An 18772-nucleotide genomic window follows, 5' to 3' on the forward strand; every position below is an offset into this window, starting at 1 on the left:
CGGAACCCCGCGTCCCTCCATGGGTGGCCAGATGCCTCGGTCCACCCTTGGGTGCCCAATTCCCTGGGTCCCCCCCTGGGGTGCTTGGACCCCCTGGGACCCCCATGGGTGCCTGGATGCCTGGGTTCCCCCTTGGGTGCCCAAATGCCTGGGTCCCCTCCAAGGTGCCCGGATGCCTGGGTCCCCCCACGGGTGCCCGAACACCTGGGTCCTCTCCAGGGGTGACCAAACACCTGGGTCCCCCCCTGGGGTGTCCAAATGCCTGGGTCCCCCCTTGGGTGTCCAAACACCTGGGTCCCCCCCTGGGGTGCCCAAATGCCTGGGTCCCACACTTAGGTGCCCGGACCCCTGGGTCCCCCCCCGGGGTGCCCAAACGCCTGGGTCCCACCCTTGGGTGTCCAAACACCTGGGTCCCCCCCTGGGGTGCCCAAATGCCTGGGTCCCACACTTAGGTGCCCGGACCCCTGGGTCCCCCCCCGGGGTGCCCAAACGCCTGGGTCCCACCCTTGGGTGTCCAAACACCTGGGTCCCCCCCTGGGGTGCCCAAATGCCTGGGTCCCACACTTGGGTGCCCGGACCCCTGGGTCCCCCCCCGGGGTGCCCAAATGCCTGGGTCCCACACTTAGGTGCCCGGACCCCTGGGTCCCCCCCCGGGGTGCCCAAACGCCTGGGTCCCACCCTTGGGTGTCCAAACACCTGGGTCCCCCCCTGGGGTGCCCAAACGCCTGGGTCCCACACTTGGGTGCCCGGACCCCTGGGTTCCCCCCTGGGGTGCCCAAACACCTGGGTCCCACCCTTGGGTGTCCAAACACCTGGGTCCCCCCCTGGGGTGCCCAAACACCTGGGTCCCACCTTTGGGTGCCTGGACCCCTGGGTCCCCCTCTGGGTCCCACCTTTGGGTGCCCAGACCCCTGGGTCCCCCCCCGGGTCCCACCTTTGGGTGCCCAGACCCCTGGGTCCCCCCCCGGGGTGCCCAAACACCTGGGTCCCACCTTTGGGTGCCTGGACCCCTGGGTTCCCCCCTGGGGTGCCCAAACACCTGGGTCCCACCCTTGGGTGTCCAAACACCTGGGTCCCCCCCTGGGGTGCCCAAACGCCTGGGTCCTCTCCAGGGTGCCTGAACGCCTGGGTCCCTCCTGGGTGGCATCAAGGTGACCGATGGGTCGGCACATGGGTGCCCAGGCCTTCCCCCACCCTTATTCTCTGACGCACAAGACCCCCCCCCAGGGTCTGGAAGGGACCCAAGCATCCGGAAGGGCACCCGGGCCTCCAGGCCTCCGGGATTTTCCCGGCTCAGTGAAGCGGGTGATTCTTGGAAAGGTTGGGAGCCGGTGACACCCGGTGTCACCCAGACCCCTGCGTCCCCATGGGGGTGCCCGGATGCCTGGGTCCCTTTTTCTTTGGGGTGGGGGGGGGGGTGGTCTGGCAGAGAGTGGGGTCCCCAAACGCCTGGGTGCTATCTCCCCATCCCCCCCCCCCCTTTTGGTTGTGAAAAAGGTGAGAATGACGCAAACACCCCCCCCCCCCTTCCCACCCCCACCCATGACTCAGGGTTTAGGAACCCAGGCGTCCGGGCAGCTACCCAGCACCCATCCTGCGCTCTATAGGGGATCCAGGCGTCCGAGCACCCCCAGAGGAACCCATACATCTGGGTGTCTCATCCTATAGGCACCCCTCCAGGGGACCCAGGTGTCTGGGTGCCCCCCTCACCCTATAGATATCCCCCCCCCCCCCCCAAAGGGGATCCAGGCGTCCGCGTGTCCCGGCACGAATCTGCTCCTGGTTGTGCAACGTGGGAAAAACCCGTGGCGTGGCAGATGTGTAAGGGGGGGGGGGGGGGGCAGGAAGCTATAGGGGCTATAGGGGAAAGGGGGGGCTACAGGGGGTGTTGGGGGGGTTAGGCAGGAGGTCAATGCACAGTGAACCCCTCTTTATGCCCTCCCATCCCTATACACCCCCTAAACAGCCCCTATATACCTGTATATGCCCCTATACACCCCTATGCACTGCCTTAACCCCTTATACATCCCCTACACTGCCATATACCCCTATATACCCCTTTACATTCAAGTATTTCCCCATACACTCCTATGTACCCCCCATATACCCCCAAACTCCCCTATAGCCTACTGTACCCCTCCATACACTCATTTACACCCCCCCATAGACCGCTATACTCCCCGTATACCCCCAGACCCCTCCATACACCGCTATACACCCCCATACAGCCCTATGCATCCCCATACAGCCCTATAGACCCCCCTGAACCCCCTCTACAGCCTCTGTACACCTCTGTGGGCTCCTCTAGACTCCTGTACGTCCCTTATACGGCCCCTATAGAAGCCTTAATGACACTATAGACCTCCCTTAAAGACCCTAAAGACCCCTCTAGACATCCACACACCCTCTATAGCCCCCTATACCCCTCCACGCAACCCCTGTAGCCCCCTGTACACCCCCTATAGCCCCCCTCATACACGCTCTATAGCCCCCTACAGCTCCCTTTCACCCCATACACCCCCTATAGCCCCCTATACCCCTGCACGCAACCCCTGTAGCCCCCTGTACACCCCCTATAGCCCCTCTCATACACGCTCTATAGCCCCCTACAGCTTCCTTTCACCCCATACACCCTCTATAGCCCCCTATACCCCTCCATACAACCCCTGTAGCCCTCAATACACCCCCTGTAGCCCCTGATACACCCTCTATAGCCCTCTTCATACACTGTATAGCCCCCTACAGCTCCCTATCAACCCATACACCCCCTATATCCCTCCATCCAACCCCTATAGCACCCTATACACCCCCTATAGCCCTCTTCATACACTCTATAGCCCCCTACAGCTCCCTATCAACCCATACACCCCCTATATCCCTCCATCCAACCCCTATAGCACCCTATACACCCCCTATAGCCCTCTTCATACACTCTGTAACCCCCTACAGCTCCCTATCAACCCATACACCCCCTCCTTGCAACCCCTATAGCGCCCTATACACCCCTATAGCCCCCTATAGCCCCCCTATAGCCCCCTATACACCCCCTATATCCCCCCTGTTGCCCCCTATATCCCTGCTGTTGCCCCTATACGGCCTCCCTCGCCACCTACACAACTCCCCTAGCCCCCTATAGATCATTATATACCCCTATGGCCCCCCTACGCCGCCTATAGCCCCCTACGGACCCCTATAGCGCTCCATGTACCCCCTATAGCCCCCCTCTACAGCCAAGAGCACGCCTGGGCGGGTGGGCGGGACATTCCTCTAGGCCACGCCCCCCACGGAACTCAGCCAATGGGAGTCGCCTAGAGGGGCGTGCCCCTGCCGGCAGGGGGCGGAGCGTCACCGCCGCTATAAGAACGGCGCCGTCAGCTTCCCGCCGCCATTTTGCGAGATGACAATGACGATAACGGCGGCAGCGGCGGCCACAGCGACATGTCCGGGCCGGGGCTGGGGCCACCCTGAGGGGATCCCCGGTGGCCTCACCCCTTCCCCACCCCAGCACTTCACCTTCGAACCCCCGGTAGGGCCCAGCGGCCCCCCGAGGCCCCGCCGCCGGCACCGCCGCGTTCTCTACCCGCCCGCTGTGAGTACCGGACGCCTGGGTCCCACCGTCGGGTCTGGGTCTGTGGGGGGGGGGGTCCCCCTCCCCGGGGCTCCTGGGTCCCCTGGGGCGGGCAGGATGAGGCCAATTCCCGGAGGTGCTGGAGGGGGGGGGGGGTGAGTCACTTCCCTCCCTCTTGCCTGAGTCACCCCTACCTGACGCCTGGAGGGGGAATCCAGGCGTCCGAGGGAGGGACCTGGGGGGGAATTTCCCCTCCGCGGGGCAATATTTGCCCTGGGGAGGGAGTTATTTGCCCCGGGGAGGGAGTTATTTGCCCCAAAGGGGGTAATTACCTCAGTTACCCTTCTGGAAGCTAAGCAGGGTCGGAGGGGGTTTGCCCTTGGATGGGTTCCCTAAGCCTGCTCAGGGGGGTTATTTGCCCCAGGGGTGGGCAATTAGCCCAGTTACCCTCCTGGAAGCTAAGCAGGATCGGGGGCGTGTTTGCCCTTGGATGGGTTCCCTAAGCCTCATCAGGAGGATGTATTTGCCCCCAGGGAGCGGTTATTTGCCCCGGGGGGGTATTTGTCCCAGGCAGGTCAGTTCTTACCCCATTTTGTTGCCCCCCAGGTGCGGCGGCCGCCCCCCACAGAGGAGCCGAGCGCGGCGAAGCGGCTCCTGGTGCTGCTCTTGGCCGTGGTGAGTGCCCAGGTGTACAGCGCACCCGGGGATGTGACACCCGAGGTGGCTGCGACGACCGTGGTGACACCCGAGGCACCCATGGTGACACCTGAAACACCCACGATGCCTGCTGTGACACCCACAGGGAGAACGTGGACACCCAATGGGACACTGGTGGGGACACCAGCAGCACCCATGGGGACACCCGTGGGTGCCTCCTGCCCCCGTCTGCTGCTGTCACCCGCCCTGCGGCCCCACAGCTGCACAGCTGGAGACGCTGCCCGCTGAGGGGCACCCAGGACCCTCACCCTGATCTCAGGGTGGCACCCAAGACTGTCACCTCAGCCTCAGGGTGGCACCCAGCACCCTGCTGTGCCCACCACCGTAGCCTCAGGGCTGTGCCCAATGCGCTGGACTGGTAGCTGTGCCTATTGTAGTGGCCACAGGGTGGCACCATGCACCCATGGGTGCCCCTCACCTCGGCCTCGGGGTGGTACCCAGCACCCCAGGGACACTATGGGGCCCATCACCCTGGCCTTAGGGCTGTGGCAGCACCCAGCACCCCTGGGTGCCCCTCACCGTGCACTTTGAAGGGCATTCAGCACCCATGGGTACCCCTACCTCATCTTTGGGGCTGCCCATAGCACCCATGGGTGCCCCTCATCCAACCTCGGGGCTGCTCACCTCATCCCCCGCCGCCCCCACGGTATTTATTTATTGTATTCGTATTTATTTTGCGGTTATTTAATTGAGGTTTATTTAAGTTTATTTAATGGGGGGGGGGTATTTAACACGATTGGGGGGTATTTAATAATTGCTATTATTTAATACGAGTCGCTGCTGGGTCTTCATTGGAGCGTCCCATGGTCGTGGCCCCGGGGGGAGCCCCTGAAACCCCCCCCCCCCAGCCCCTCTGCCTGCCCCTGCCTGCACCTTTGCTGTGATGGCTGCTCTTGCCCTCAGAAGAAACAGGCAGGAAGCGTTTCCTCCTCCTGTGAGAAAATAGGATTTTCCATGTTTTCTGTCCCAGTTTCTAGGCTGGGGGGGGGGGGGTGGACACGCTGCACCCACCATTTTGAGGGTGTCGGTGACGCAGGGAATTCAGGAAAACCCCATTTTAGGCAGAAAAACATCACTTTTCAGCGCGAGTCGGCCACGGGACGCACGCGGGCGCCCAGCTTTTGTTTATTGAACCGACTCGGCGGTGACGCTGGAATACAAAGTCACAAAAGTAACAAAACAAAAGAAATCTATTTTTTTTTTTTTTTAAAAAAAAAGCTGAAACCAGCTCGATTTTGCTCCCGTTTTGGGGGGGAAGTGTTGGGGGAACCGGGCAAACCCCACGGTTGACTCTGCTCCGTGTGGGATAATAAAGTCTTTCCTCCAAAACACGGGTTCGGTAGTGCCGATGACCCAAATCTGGGTTCCCCCCCCCCCCCCCCCCCCCCCCCGCAATGGCACTTGGGGAGCGTTATCACCGCCCGGCTGTGCCGAAAAACCACGAACAAGACACATGACAGCAGTAAAAAAACCAAACTCCAATATCACCCATCCATCCCAGATGGGACTCACCCCCTGCCCACCCCCCCCACCCCCCTCCCAAAATAATCTGCCCAAAAAAAGAGCGAAACCCAGCAGAAAATGGGGGGGGAAAAAAAACCCCAAAAAACCTTTTTCTGCTTCAGTTTTTAACCAGTTCCTGCCTAGGACAAATTTGGTAAAGTTTGAGTTGCGCTCGGTGGCGCTTTAAAACACGGGAGGAGGAAGGGGTGGGGAAAATCCGTTAAAAATCATCCTAATTAGGTGGGGAATTGCTTTTATTCGCTTCCCTCTGCCCCAAAATCTGAGGGGTGGCAGCGGGTGCTGTCCCCCGCTCCGCCACGGGGACGGTGGCTTGGGGAAGGGCTGCGTCTTCCCGCTGTGAAAAGGTGGTAATTTGGTTAAAAGGGGTAAAAAAATGAGGGGGGAGGTCCTCCATCCCCTAATTAGATCATTAATTAGCCACCAAGGCTGAATGGCTCCGGGTGGGAACAAGGCCCACTCCCCCCCCCCCCCCCAGTGCTGGTGTGTGAGGTCAACCCAGGTTGGGTGTTGGGCGAGCGGCTGGAGAGGTTGGGAGGATGGAGCCACGGCATGGGGGAGACATCCCTAATTAGCTCGTTAATTAGCCACCAAAGATGGAACAGCTCTGGGCAGGAACAAGCCCTCCCCCAACGATGGGGCTTTGAGGTCAACCCAGGTTGGGTGTTGGGCGAGCGGCTGGGGAGGTAGGAGGAAGGATGGAGCCGGGGCCACGGCCAGGGATGGAGGAGCTCCCTCATCCCCAATTAGCGAGATCAGTAATTAGCCACAAAGGCCCAACGGCTCCAGGTGGGAACAAGTCCCCCAACACCAGGTCTTTGAGGTCAACCCAGGTTGGGGGTTGGGCGAGCGGCTGGGGAGGTCGGGAGGAGGACGGAGCCACGGCCAGGGCCGGGCACCGCTCAGTTGATCAGGGAGGAGGTCTGCGCCCCCGAGGCGGGGGCCGAGGGGAAGGAGGGGTGGGGGAAGGCGCGGGCGGGGAAGGAGAGGGCCCACGGCAGGTCCAGGGCGGGGCTGGAGAGGGACGGGATGGGCAGGGGCGAGGGGGAGGCAGGGAAGGAGGGCAGCGAGGGGATGGGGGCCGCCGAGCCGCCCAACGGCGGGGAGAAGGCCGCACCGGAGAAGGCGCCGGAGGGCGGCAGGGGGCTGCCAACGGCGGCGGCGGCGGCGGCGGCGCTGCCTTTGCCCTTGTCCCCGGCGTGGGTGCGTTGGTGGCGGTTGAGGTGGGAGCTGCGGCTGAAGCACTTGCCGCACTCGGGACACTTGTAGGGCTTCTCGCCGGTGTGGACGCGCTGGTGGATGGTGAGCTCGGAGCGTTGGATGAAGCTCTTGCCGCACTCGGGGCATTGGTAGGGTTTCTCGCCGAGGTGGGTACGTTGATGGGTGATGAGGTTGGAGGAGACGCTGAAGCATTTACCGCACTCACCGCAACGGTAAGGTTTCTCCCCGGTGTGCATCCGGCGGTGGATGGTGAGGTCCGACTTCTGGATGAAACCCTTCCCGCAATCCCCGCAGGTGTAGGGTTTCTCTCCGGTATGGATACGCCGGTGTTTAACCAGCGCCGAACGTTGCCCAAAACCCTTCCCGCATTCCCCGCACTTATAGGGTTTCTCCGGCGGTGCCGCCGGCGCCATCTCACCGTCGCCGGTATCCGATTCCCTCCCGCAATCCATACATTGCTGACCACGGGAACGTAACCCCACCGTGCCACCCCGGTTCTTCCCGCAATCCGGGCACTTGGGGGGCTGCCCCACGGTTCCCCCGGCACCGTGGGCACGTTGATGCTTGAGCAAGGCGGCGCCTTGACCGAAACATCGTCCGCATTGGGCGCATTGGAAGAGGCGACCGTGACGGTGAGCGGCCAAGAAGCCGGCGAGATGTTCGGGGCACCGGTAGGACGCCCGTTCAGCTGCGTGGATCTTCTGGTGCCGGTCGAGGTGGGAGCTGACGCTGAAGCTCTTACCGCATTCGGCACAGGTATAGGGTCGTTCACCGGTGTGTACCCGTTGATGCCGTTCCAGGTCGGAGCGTTGGATGAAACCTTTACCGCAATCACTGCAAGCAAACGGCCGTTCGCCGGTATGGATGCGCCGGTGTTGGGTGAGGTTGGAGCCTCGGCTGAAGCTCTTACCGCAATCGCCGCAGCGGTGAGGCCGTTCGCCGCTGTGGGTCTTACGGTGTTTGGCCAAGGCAGAGCGTTGGGCGAAGCTCTTACCACATTCGGGGCAACGGTGAGGAGCCGGTGACCCCTCCGGCAGAGGCGGTCGAGGCCGGGCACGCGGTTGGGCGGGTGGACCAGGGCCACCGGCATGAGTACGGCGATGCCGGTCGAGGTGGGAGCTGACGCTGAACCGTTTGCCGCAGTCGCCGCAAGGATACGGCCGTTCACCGGTGTGCACCCGCCGGTGCCGCTCCAGGTCGGAGCGTTGGATGAAGCCTTTGCCGCAATCACCGCAACGGTGAGGTCGTTCACCGGTGTGGATACGCCGGTGCTGGGCAAGGTTAGACCCTCGGCTGAAGCCTTTGCCACAATCACCGCACCGGTGCGGCTTCTCCCCACCGCGGTCTGGTTGCCGGGCCGATTGCCGACACCGCCGCCCGCACTCCGAGCACCGCCGCGGCTTTACCGGACTCTGCGACCGGTTCCGCATCCCGCATTCGGCACAACCACCCCAGGATGCCGGCGATGCCGCGCCGCCCTTCTTACCCCCATTCCCTTTACCAGCGACGGGGGGTTCACCCGCCTGTCCCCCGCTTTGGCGCTGATCGGCCTCCTCCCGCGCCGTCTCCTTGCCGTCCCGCGGTGCCGAATCCTCCTCGGTCCCGCTCCCAGTGCCGGCACCTGCACCACGGTGAGAAACCATGAGCCTTTCCCGGCACAACACCCCCCCCCTAATTAATTTTACGCCCCCCAACATGGGGGACGTCATCTCTCTGGCCGTTCGGAAGACCTTTGACGTGGTCTCCCACAACATCCTTCTCTTGAAGATGGAGAGAGATGGACCTGCTGGATGGAGCGTTTGGTGGAGCAGGAGTTGGGTGGTTGGTGGCATCCAGAGGGTTGTGGTTGATGTTTCCATGCCCGGATGGAGACCAGTGAGGACTGGTGTCCCTCAGGGGGCCATAGTGGGACCAGTACGGTTCCATATCTCCACCAACCACAGAGATCGAGGGCCCCCTCAGCGAGTTTGGAGAGGACCCCAAGCCGAGTGGGGTGGTTGATCCCCGAGAGGGAAGGGACCCATCCAGGGGGACCGGGAGAGGTGGGCCCAGGTGAACCTCACGAGGTTCAACCAGGCCAAGTGCAAGGTCAAGGCCATCCCGAACACGGCCACGGGCTGGGGGCCGGCAAGTGGAGAAGGACTTGGTGGCTGAGGAGCCGGAGAGGAGCCCAGGGAGCCAAGCGTCTCCTGGGGACGAGGCGGCCGTGGACCCGGTGGAGCGGGTCCAGAGGAGGCCACGGAGGTGATGCGAGGGCCACCTCCCCTGGGAGGCCAGGCTGGAGAAGAGACGGCTCCGGGGAGACCTCGTGGTGGCCCTGCGTGGGGACGGAGGCTCTGATGGGCCGAGGGGGGTCGGTTTTAAGCTAAAAAAGGGCAGATTTAGGCGTGATCTGAGGAAGAAACGTCTCACGCTGAGGGTGCTGAGACACTGGAAGAGGTCGCCCAAAGAGGTTGGAGATGCCCCATCCCTGGAAGCGTTCAAGGCCAAGGGGGACGGGACTCGGAGCAACCTTCTCTAGGTGAAGCTGTCCCTGCCCATGGCGTAGGTGACCTTCGAAGGTCCCTTCCCACCCAAATCATTCCATGATCCTCTGAAAAACCAACCCCCAAAGCACCGAACCCCAAAACTTCTCCCCCCCCCCTTTCCCATGGGATGGTCCCAAAATGAGATGGGGGCTCAAGGAGGGTCCTGGGGGGGCTCTCGGCAGGGTCTCCCCCAAATTTACCTCCATCCTTGGCTGTTTTCTTGCGGTTCCGGCGCTTCCCCCCCTGCCCCTGCTCCCGCACCAGCTCCCGCAGCATCTTCTCCACCTGGCTCCTGCCGGCCGTTTGCAGGATCAGGCCCAACTGGCGGCGTAAATCGGGGTTCACCCCCCCATCGCTGGAGCCGGCCCCCGCCGAGGGTTGGATCTGGGTGGGCTCCGGTTGACCCTGTTCCCCCTCCGCTTCCACACCTGGAAAAAAACCCATTAGACCCCCCAAAAACCTGAGGAATTCACCCCAATTTGGGGGTTCCCCAAAAACCTAAGGGATTGACGCAAATTTGGGGGGGCCCCAAAAACCCTAAGGGATTCACCCAAACTTGGGGGGGTTCCCAAAACCTAAGGGATTCACTCAGAATTGGGGGGGTCCCCAAAATCCTAAGGAATTCATCCAAATTTCAAGACCCCCCCCCCAATTCACCCAAAATTTGGGGGGTTCCCCAAAAAACCTAAGGAATTCAGCCAAATTTGGGGGGTTCCCCAAAAACCTAAGGGATTCACCCAAACTTGGGGGGTTCCCCAAAAACCTAAGGGACCCACCCAGCTTTGGGGGGGTCCCCAAAACCTAAGGAATTCACCCAAATTCGGGGGGGAGTCCCCCAAAACCTAAGGGATTCCACTCCAATTTTGGGAGGTTCCTCAAAATCCTAAGGAATTGACCCAAATTTGGGGGTCCCCCCCGAACCCCAAGACTTACCCGACACCAGCCCCCGCCTCCGGTGGGACTCGGCGAAGGCGGTGATGCGCGGCCAGCTGATGGCGATCTCCTCCGCTGCCGGGGAGAAGGTTGGGGCTTCAGGCGCCGGGACGCCCCGGTGATGGGCTCCATCGCCCCCCAATTCCCCCCCCCCCCCCCAACACCCCGCCACCAACAGGCCCTCTGTTTTGGGGTGAAATGCTCCAAATTTAGGCAAAAATGGGCTTCCACCAGCTCCAACCCATCGTGGCAAGGGAAACTGAGGCAGCATGTGGTAGCCACCCCCCCCCCCCCCAAAACCCGCCCTGAGTCCATGGGATGCTCGCGGCCCCCCCCAAATCGTGGCAGTGTGGCATGGAAGGGGGGGGGGTGTCACCTATGTGGGGTGGCACCGGCGCTGGGGACCCCCCCCCCAAAATGTCCCCCGCCCCCCCCCCCCAAACTGGGACATCCTGGGGTACCTCCGTCCCCCTTACCCAAGGAAATCACGTTCTCGTAGTTCTCCTGCATGGTGGCCCCCAAAAAATGGGGGGGCTGGGGGGGTCCCAGGTGGGGGGCGTCACCCCACAACCACAAGTCCGGCCCCTGCAATGGCAAGAGACCCCCCCCCCATCCCCGTTAGCACCCCAAGAACCCCCCCTTTTCTCTATGGAGGGGCTGGGGGGGAAGGAGAGGGGGGGTCTGGGTCTGTCTCCCCCCCTCCCCCCCCCTTGCTCCCCAAATTTTCCAGGGCTGTGCACCCCGATCCCCAGGGTGGCCGGAGCTGCGTGCCCTGTGCTAAAGTGTGCCCGCTTCTTGGGGGAGCCCAAGGGGATGCACCCCATTTTTTGGGGGGGCCCAGGGGATGCACCCCTGCTTTTTGGGGTGCCCAAGGGCTGCTCGCCTGCTCTTTGGGGTACCCAGGGGATGCACCCCACTTTTGGGGTGCCCAGGAGGTGCTCGCCCGCTCTTTGGGGTGCCCAGGGGCTGCTGCGCTGCTTTTTGGGGTGCCCAGGGGTTGCTTACCCTCTTCTTTGGGGTACCCAGGGGCTGCACTCTGCTTTTTGGGGTGCCCAAGGCAACGTGCCTGCTCTTTGGGGTGCCACGGGGATGCTCACCCACTCTTTGGGGTGCCCAGGGGCTGCACCCCAGTTTTTGGGGTGCCCAAGGCATGTGCTTGCTCTTTGGGGTGCCCAGGGGGTGCTCATCTGCTTTTTGGGGTGCCCAGGGGCTGCACCCCACTCTTTAGGGTGCCCACAACCTCCCACCGCCGCACCCCCATCTCCCTCCCCCCCTGCAGAATTCGGGGTACCCAGTTTGGGGGGGGTGGGGGTGCAACCAGCGAGCAGCCCCGGGGCGGGGGGGGGGGGGTGGTTATGGGGGGACCCCCGGTTACCTGCGGCGGGGGGGGGGGGGGGGGGGCCCAGCCCGGCTTCCCGGGGTTCCCCCCGGGCTCCGGGGACTCTTCCTCGCCGAGCACCGGTCCCGGTGGAGGCGGCTCCCCGTGTGACCCGGATACAGTGAAACCGTGGCCGCCCTCCTCCTCCTCCTCCTCCTCCTCCTCCTCCTCCTCCTCCTCCAGCACCAGCCAGGGCCCTCTAGCGGCCCCCGCCTCCGGTTCACCCCCCCCTCGCCCCCCACCCCCCCCTCGCCCGCCCCGCCCCCTCCCCAGAGCCCCGGGTTCCACCCCCCTCCTACCGGTCCCCGCCCCCATCACGGGAGCTCAACCCCTATATTAGACACCGGAGAATCCCCAGGGAGCGATGCGGGTGGGGGGGGGGGGGGTGGAGGATGGGTTCGCCCCAGGGGCCCCTGCACCCCGACTCTGTCCCATGCCCTTAGGGACCCTCTAAGGGGAGGGGGGGGGGGGTCAAAGATGGGGGGGGTCCGGAGCCCCAAAGCCATCAACCTTCAGAGGTGGGGGCAAACGTACCCTCAGGGGTTAACGCTGCGGCCCCCTGCCCAAGGAGTTGCCCAAGGAGATGCCCGAGGAGATGCCCAAGTTGTTTGTTGCCCAAGGAGATGCCCAAGATGCCCAAGTTGTTGCCCAAGGAGTTGCCCAAGGAGATGCCCAAGATGCCCAAGGAGATGCCTAAGGAATTGCCCAAGTTGTTGCCCAAGGAGTTGCCCAAGGAGATGCCCAAGGAGATGCCTGAGGAGTTGCCCAAGTTGTTGCCCAAGTTGTTGCCCAAGGAGTTGCCCAAGGAGATGCCCAAGATGCCCAAGGAGATGCCCGAGGAGTTGCCCAAGTTGTTACCCGAGGAGTTGCCCAAGGAGATGCCCAAGGAGATGCCCAAGGAGTTGCCCAAGTTGTTGCCCGAGGAGTTGCCCAAGGAGATGCCCAAGGAGATGCCCAAGGAGTTGCCCAAGTTGTTGCCCGAGGAGTTGCCCAAGGAGATGCCCAAGATGCCCAAGGAGTTGCCAGAGGAGTTGCCCAAGTTGTTGCCCGAGGAGTTGCCCGAGGAGTTGCCCAAGGAGATGCCCAAGGAGATGCTCACATCCCAAGGAAACTGGAGGCCACATCCCAAGGAAACCAGGGGCCACATCCTAAGGAAACTGGGGAATGGGCTCTCCTTCAAAGCTCAGCCCGAGTGGTAGGCACTGGAGACTCCACACCAGGGAAGCGGTAGCAGGCAGGGGCTGGCAGCAAGGTGGGGCAGGGTGTCCCTCTGCCCAGGCCACACCTGCAGGGGAGGCAGCTGCTTGCCCGTTCGGGGGTCCCCAGTTGTCCCCTGGGCCCCCTAAAGCCTGAGGGTGCGTGGGGGGATGCCCTCAGGGCAGATCCTCCCTGGATCAAATGAAGGCAGAAGATCCTCCTTGAAGATCCTCCTTGGACCAAATGAAGGCAGAGGATCTCCCTCCATGGAGATCCTCTGGGACCCAATGAAGGCAGAGGATCTTTCTCCTTGGAGAGCCTCTCTTGACCAAATGAAGGTCTCTAGACCCAATGAAGGCAGAGGATCTCCCTCTTCGGAGATCCTCCGGGACCCAATGAAGGCAGAGGATCTCCCTCCTTGGAGATCCTCCGGGACCCAGTGAAAGCAGAGGATCTCCCTCCTTGGAGATCCTCCGGGACCCAATGAAGGCAGAGGATCTCCCTCCTTGGAGATCCTCCGGGACCCAAAAGAAGGTGGAAGGGGTTTGGGGTTGGGTGTATTTGGGACAACCCAGCCAGCGTCGGCGTGGGACGTTGCTGGGAAGGGGGGACCTTCCAAAGCACGGGGCATTCTGGGGGGGACAACACAGGTAGCGGGGGACACATAGTCCCAACCTTTCACCTCCCATCACCACCACCCAAGGTGACCCCCAAACCTCTGGTTTTCCGCACGGGAAGAGCTGGGATTCGCAGCTCCTCCAAGGAGAAGCAGAAGCCACCCACCGCGTTTTGCACTAGTCTATTTTTATTCACAATACAAACACAGCTCCTGCTCATCTTGGGAAGAGACGGACCAGGCAGCCGGCACGGCCGCGACCCCAAAACTGCCAGGAAATTCCCGGATTTGTGTCCTGCTCCCATCCCTGAGGTTCACCCCAAGGGTTCACCTCTTTTCAGCTGGGAAATACCTGCAGGTGATGCTCCCCGTGATCTCCTGGGGCTTTCTTTCCAGCCATGGGTGGTGCTACCTCCTCCCCATCACCGATGGGTTCCCACCATGAGCTCCCTTTGCATGGTGGTTGATCGAGCAACCCAAGAGGAGCCATGAGCGTCCCCATGCCAGCTCGGGGACAAACCCTCCCTTGGCCCAGCTCCTGTCCCCAACAGCCTCCAGCTCACCCCAACCCGTTGGGTTCCTCCAACCGCAGGTGGGCTCCCGCTGAATAAATACAATAAATACATTAAATAAACCACTCGCGCCAGGTCCGCGCCGAAGCATCGCCAGTAGCCAAACCGTGGCGCGTGGCTGGGAACCGCCGGGGGTGGACGCCTGGGCTTGTTTTTTAACAACAAAGCCACAAAACCAGGATATTTTGCCCCAAATGGTGTCATTTGGTAGATGGCATCATCACGCCCCAAGCGCGGCTGGGAGGGCTCAGGCTTTGGGTGTTGGTCAAGGCTGGCAGCATGGAGAAGGTGGGGTGGTCAAGGGATGAAGCCACCCCAGATATTTTGGGGTCTCTCCGAGTTTAGCAAGGAGCCAGTGGGATCTTCTGCACCCTCCACCCTTCACCTCACGCCTCCCCAGCCGCTCGGCACCATCTCCCCAACACCCATGGAGCTGGTTTCTCCTGGACTACATGTGGAGAAGGAGCACGGTTGGGATGTCCTGATGTCCGTCGGCAGGATTAGGTCTGATTTTCTGGAGGGGACCCCCCCCCAATTCCCACTCGGCCCCCCAGCCCCGTCTCCATCCTCCCCTATCTACCCTACCGTCCTACTCTACCCTACAAAAACTACGTCCTCAGGGCCGGGGTTGGTGCCACCAGGGGACATCACCGGCGTGAGAGCACCCATCCCCGTGGCACCCATCACACATGGGGGCTACCCGAGGCACCCCGTGACAGTGGGGGGGGGGGACGGGAGCCACCCGGGGGGGTCAACCCTATGTCCCCCCCCTTCTCGCTGTCCCCCGGTTAACGGGGCATGAGCTCATCCGGTGGCTCCTCCGGCGGCTCCTCCTCGCCGTGGCTACGGAGATGACGGTGAAGATGGGAGCTGACGCCGAAACGCCGGCCGCACTGCGGGCAAGGGAAAGGCTTCTCGCCAGCGTGCGCCCGTCGGTGCTTAGCCAACGCCGAACCGTCGGCAAACGTCTTGCCGCAATCAGGACAGGCGTGCCGGGGACCGGCGTGAGCCCGTTGGTGCTTATGGAAGTGTAGGGTGCTGTTGAAGCTCTTCCCGCAATCGGCACAGATGTGGGGTTGCCCGCCGGCGTGGGTACGTTGATGCCGGTAGAGATGGGAGGTCCGGCCGAAACGTTTGCCGCAGTCCCCACATTGGTAGGGTCGTTCGCCGGTATGGATACGTTGGTGTCGTTCCCAATGGGAGCTCCAGGAAAAACTCTTCCCGCAATCACCGCAACGGTATGGTTTCTCACCGCCGCCGTGGAGGCTACGCCGATGCCGGGCGTATTGGGCGCGGGCGCCAAAGGCTTTACCGCACTCTTCGCAACGGAAAGGACCATCACCCAGATGAAGGCGTTGGTGTTTGACCAACGCCGGCCCATCGCCAAAACTTTTCCGGCACAGGGTGCACTTGTAGGGTCGTTGGCCGGTGTGGGTGCGTTGGTGCCGGTCAAAATGGAGGGTGCTACCAAAACTACGCCCGCAATAGGTGCAGATGTAAGAGCGACCGCCGGCGTGGGTGCGTTGGTGCCGGTAGAGGTGGGAGCTACGGCTAAAACGCTTACCGCATTCGGGACACTGGTAGGGCTTCTCACCGGTATGGACGCGTTGGTGCCGGTCAAAATGGGAGCTCCAACTGAAGCTCTTCCCGCAGTGACCGCATTGGAAGGGCAAGCGACCGGTGTGCAACCGTTGGTGGGTCACCAGCTCCTTGTTACGGCGAAAACTCTTACCGCACTCCTCGCATTTATACGGCAACCCGCGGGGCCGTGCCGGTGGAGCTGGTGGACCCGGCCGTTCGGCGGCGTGAGCCCGTTGATGCCGGTAGAGGTTGGAGCTGACGTTGAAGCTCTTACCGCAATGGAGGCAGAGGAAGGGTTTCTCGCCGGTGTGGGTCCGCCGGTGTTTGCTGAAGTGGGAGCTGCAGCTGAAGCTCTTGCCGCATTCCCCACACTCGTAACTCTTCTGCAACACGATGATGCTCTTGAAGTTGGAGAAGGCGCCAGCTCCCGATCCGGTTTTACCGCCACGCCGACCTCCCGCCGCGCCGGGAGAGTCGATCTGCTGGACCACGGTCCAACGCAGGGTCTCCCGCGCCGGGCTCCGTTCTCCCGGTGAACCCTCCTCGGGGTGAGCCAAGAAGGCGGCCGTATCCAGCTCTACGATCTCGGGGTCGCCCGTTGGCGAGGGGTCCGGCTCGGGGTCGCGAGGGGTCCCTGGGACAGCGGGGGGGGGGGGAGATGGGGGTCAGTGCCGGGGGGGGGGCTAATGGGGATGGAGACCCCCTTTTTCATAGCACACCCCACCACGGCCTGGGTGCAGGGACCGAGGACGTGGGTTTGGGGGGGGGTACACGCCGCGGGACCTGGGTGCCCATGGGGGGGGTCTCCCTCCCCTTCCCAAGGCTGGAGCGCAATGAGGGCCCCCCCAAAACCTCCTCGACACTTACTCTGCATCACCGGGGGGTCGTAGGCATCCTCCTCCTCCCCGTCACCCCCAAAAAGCACCGTCTGCTCCGGTTCCTCGGCCCCCCAAGGATCCATCGCCTCTTCCCACACCTCGGCCAGTGACACGGGGACCCTGGAAAACCGAGAGCACCCCGTCACCATCCCTCAGCCCCCCCAAAAGCATCGCCGGGGGCTCGGGGAAGTTGGGGGGGGGGCAGCAGGATGGTGGGGGCACCCCCTGTGCGTGGCGAGTCCCAGCACCCGGCGTGAGGAAGGGTTTTGGGGTCCCAGTTTGTGGCGTGGCCCTGTGGGTGACACTGGGGGGGGGGGGGACACGACACCAGAGGCCAGCGGGGGGTGGCAGGTCCTGGTGCTTGGTGGGTGACACTGGGTGCTGGTGGAGGACCACGTTGGGCACCCCAGGGCCAGTGTGAGATGGAGGGGACCCCCCGGACCCCATCCCCGCTCCCCCCCGGCTCCATAGGGGACGGAGGGGACCCCCAATCCCCATCCCCGCTCCCCCCCGGCTCCATAGGGGACGGAGGGGACCCCCAATCCCCCATCCCCGCTCCCCCCCAGCTCCATAGGGGACGGAGGGGACCCCCCGTCTCCCCCCGGCTCCATAAGGGATGGAGGGGACCCCCCCTGTCTCCCCTCCAGCTCCATAGGGGAGGGAGGAGACCTCCCCCGGCTCCATAGGGGATGGAGGGGACCCCCGTCTCCCCCCCGGCTCCATAGGGGACGGAGGGGACACCCCCCCCAGTCCCCCCCCGGCTCCATAGGGGACGGAGGGGACCCCCCGCTCCCCCCATCCCCTCTCCCCCGACCGGGGACAAAGCCGGGCGGCGCCGTCCCCGTCCCCATCCCCGGGGGGGGCGGGGGGGCGGGGGGGGGGGGTGTCCTCCGTTACCTGCCACCCCCCCGGGGGGGGGGACACAAACCCCCCCAGGCGGCGACAAGGCGACCCCCCACAACCACAAAGGCGACTCCGGTGACTCCGGTCCCGCTGGCTTCGGCTCGCGGCCGTGTGTCTGTCCGTCCCCCCGGCCCCCCCTTCCTGTCTGGGCCCCCCCCCCCCTCCCCGGTCCCGGCTGCACCATCCCCTTCCTGTGTGTCCGGACTCACCGAGCCGGCGTGCAACAGCCCCGGCGCCGCCCCCCACCCTCCATTCTTCCCCCCTCCCCCCTCCAATCCCCCCCCCCCCCCAAATAATTCCCACCCCCCCACCCCCTTTTCATTCCTCCATCTCCTCCGCATCCCTTCGCTCCCGGTACCAGGTAACGGGGGAGACCCCCGGGGAGGGGGAGGGGGGGGGGGCCGCACCCCGGGCCCCCCCCCCCCGGGGGGGGGGGGGGGGGGGGGGGGAGGGGGGGCGCTCCCCATCAGCCCCTCGCCCACCCCCCTCTATTTTAACCCCCCCTTCGCCTTCCCCTCCCTCACATTTCCCCTCCCCCCCAGCACCCAGCCGCCTTGTGTTTTCACCCCCCCACCCCCCCCCTTGCACCCACCTCCCCCGTGTTCTCCTCGCCCCCCCGCACCCACCTCCCCCCACCCCCCGGGCCCCCCGTTTCTCCCCTCTCGCATTCAGCCGCGATTTTCATTTTCCCTCCAGCCCTGCTGCATTTTAACCCCCCGTTATATCCCTGTGCCCCCCATTATATCCCTGTGCACCCCGTTATATCCCTGTGCCCCCCATTACATTCCTGTGCCCCCCGTTATATCCCTGTGCCCCCCATTACATTCCTGTGCCCCCCATCATATCCCTGTGCACCCCGTTATATCCCTGTGCCCCCCGTTATATCCCTGTGCCCCCCATTATATCCCTGTGCACCCCGTTATATCCCTGTGCCCCCCATTACATTCCTGTGCCCCCCATTATATCCCTGTGCCCCCCATTATATCCCTGTGCCCCCCGTTATATCCCTGTGCCCCCCATTACATTCCTGTGCCCCCCATCATATCCCTGTGCCCCCCGTTATATCCCTGTGCCCCCCATTACATTCCTGTGCCCCCCATTATATCCCTGTGCCCCCCATTACATTCCTGTGCCCCCCATCATATCCCTGTGCCCCCCG

The 18772-nt window shown here is 63.4% G+C and overlaps 3 protein-coding genes across 6 annotated transcripts; 1 reads left to right on the top strand and 2 right to left on the bottom strand.

Annotated features, from left to right (window-relative positions):
• The first annotated feature begins 3385 nt into the window (after window positions 1–3385).
• On the top strand, window positions 3386–5528 carry IER3 (immediate early response 3). The gene is made up of 2 exons (XM_087730089.1): window positions 3386–3589; window positions 4175–5528. Exons 1-2 carry the CDS (start codon window positions 3398–3400, stop codon window positions 4511–4513), a joined length of 531 nt encoding a protein of 176 aa, XP_087586215.1. The 5' UTR covers window positions 3386–3397; the 3' UTR covers window positions 4514–5528.
• A 312-nt stretch (window positions 5529–5840) lies between these two features.
• On the bottom strand, window positions 5841–11071 carry LOC104011607 (uncharacterized). 4 transcript variants are annotated; one of them, XM_087729861.1, is made up of 5 exons: window positions 10965–11071; window positions 10489–10563; window positions 9756–9983; window positions 8022–8648; window positions 5841–7861 (listed from the first exon to the last, which is right to left on the bottom strand). In XM_087729861.1, the coding sequence occupies exons 1-5, from the start codon at window positions 10996–10998 to the stop codon at window positions 6717–6719; spliced, it is 2109 nt and encodes a 702-aa protein (XP_087585987.1). In that variant the 5' UTR covers window positions 10999–11071; the 3' UTR covers window positions 5841–6716. The 4 variants fall into 4 exon arrangements, with proteins under 4 accessions (XP_087585987.1, XP_087585985.1, XP_087585984.1 ...); XM_087729859.1 differs by having other exon boundaries at window positions 7938–8648; XM_087729858.1 differs by having other exon boundaries at window positions 5841–8648.
• Window positions 11072–13729: 2658 nt separating this feature from the next.
• On the bottom strand, window positions 13730–17727 carry LOC104011609 (uncharacterized). Its single transcript, XM_087729920.1, has 3 exons — window positions 17608–17727; window positions 16700–16830; window positions 13730–16466 (listed from the first exon to the last, which is right to left on the bottom strand). The coding sequence occupies exons 2-3, from the start codon at window positions 16791–16793 to the stop codon at window positions 15040–15042; spliced, it is 1521 nt and encodes a 506-aa protein (XP_087586046.1). The 5' UTR covers window positions 16794–16830; window positions 17608–17727; the 3' UTR covers window positions 13730–15039.
• Window positions 17728–18772: the final 1045 nt, after the last annotated feature.

The sequence above is a fragment of the Nipponia nippon genome, unplaced genomic scaffold (genome assembly GCF_047370975.1).
Source record: "Nipponia nippon isolate SJK-2023a ecotype South Korea unplaced genomic scaffold, ASM4737097v1 scaffold_47, whole genome shotgun sequence".
NCBI classification, from domain to species: domain Eukaryota; kingdom Metazoa; phylum Chordata; class Aves; order Pelecaniformes; family Threskiornithidae; genus Nipponia; species Nipponia nippon.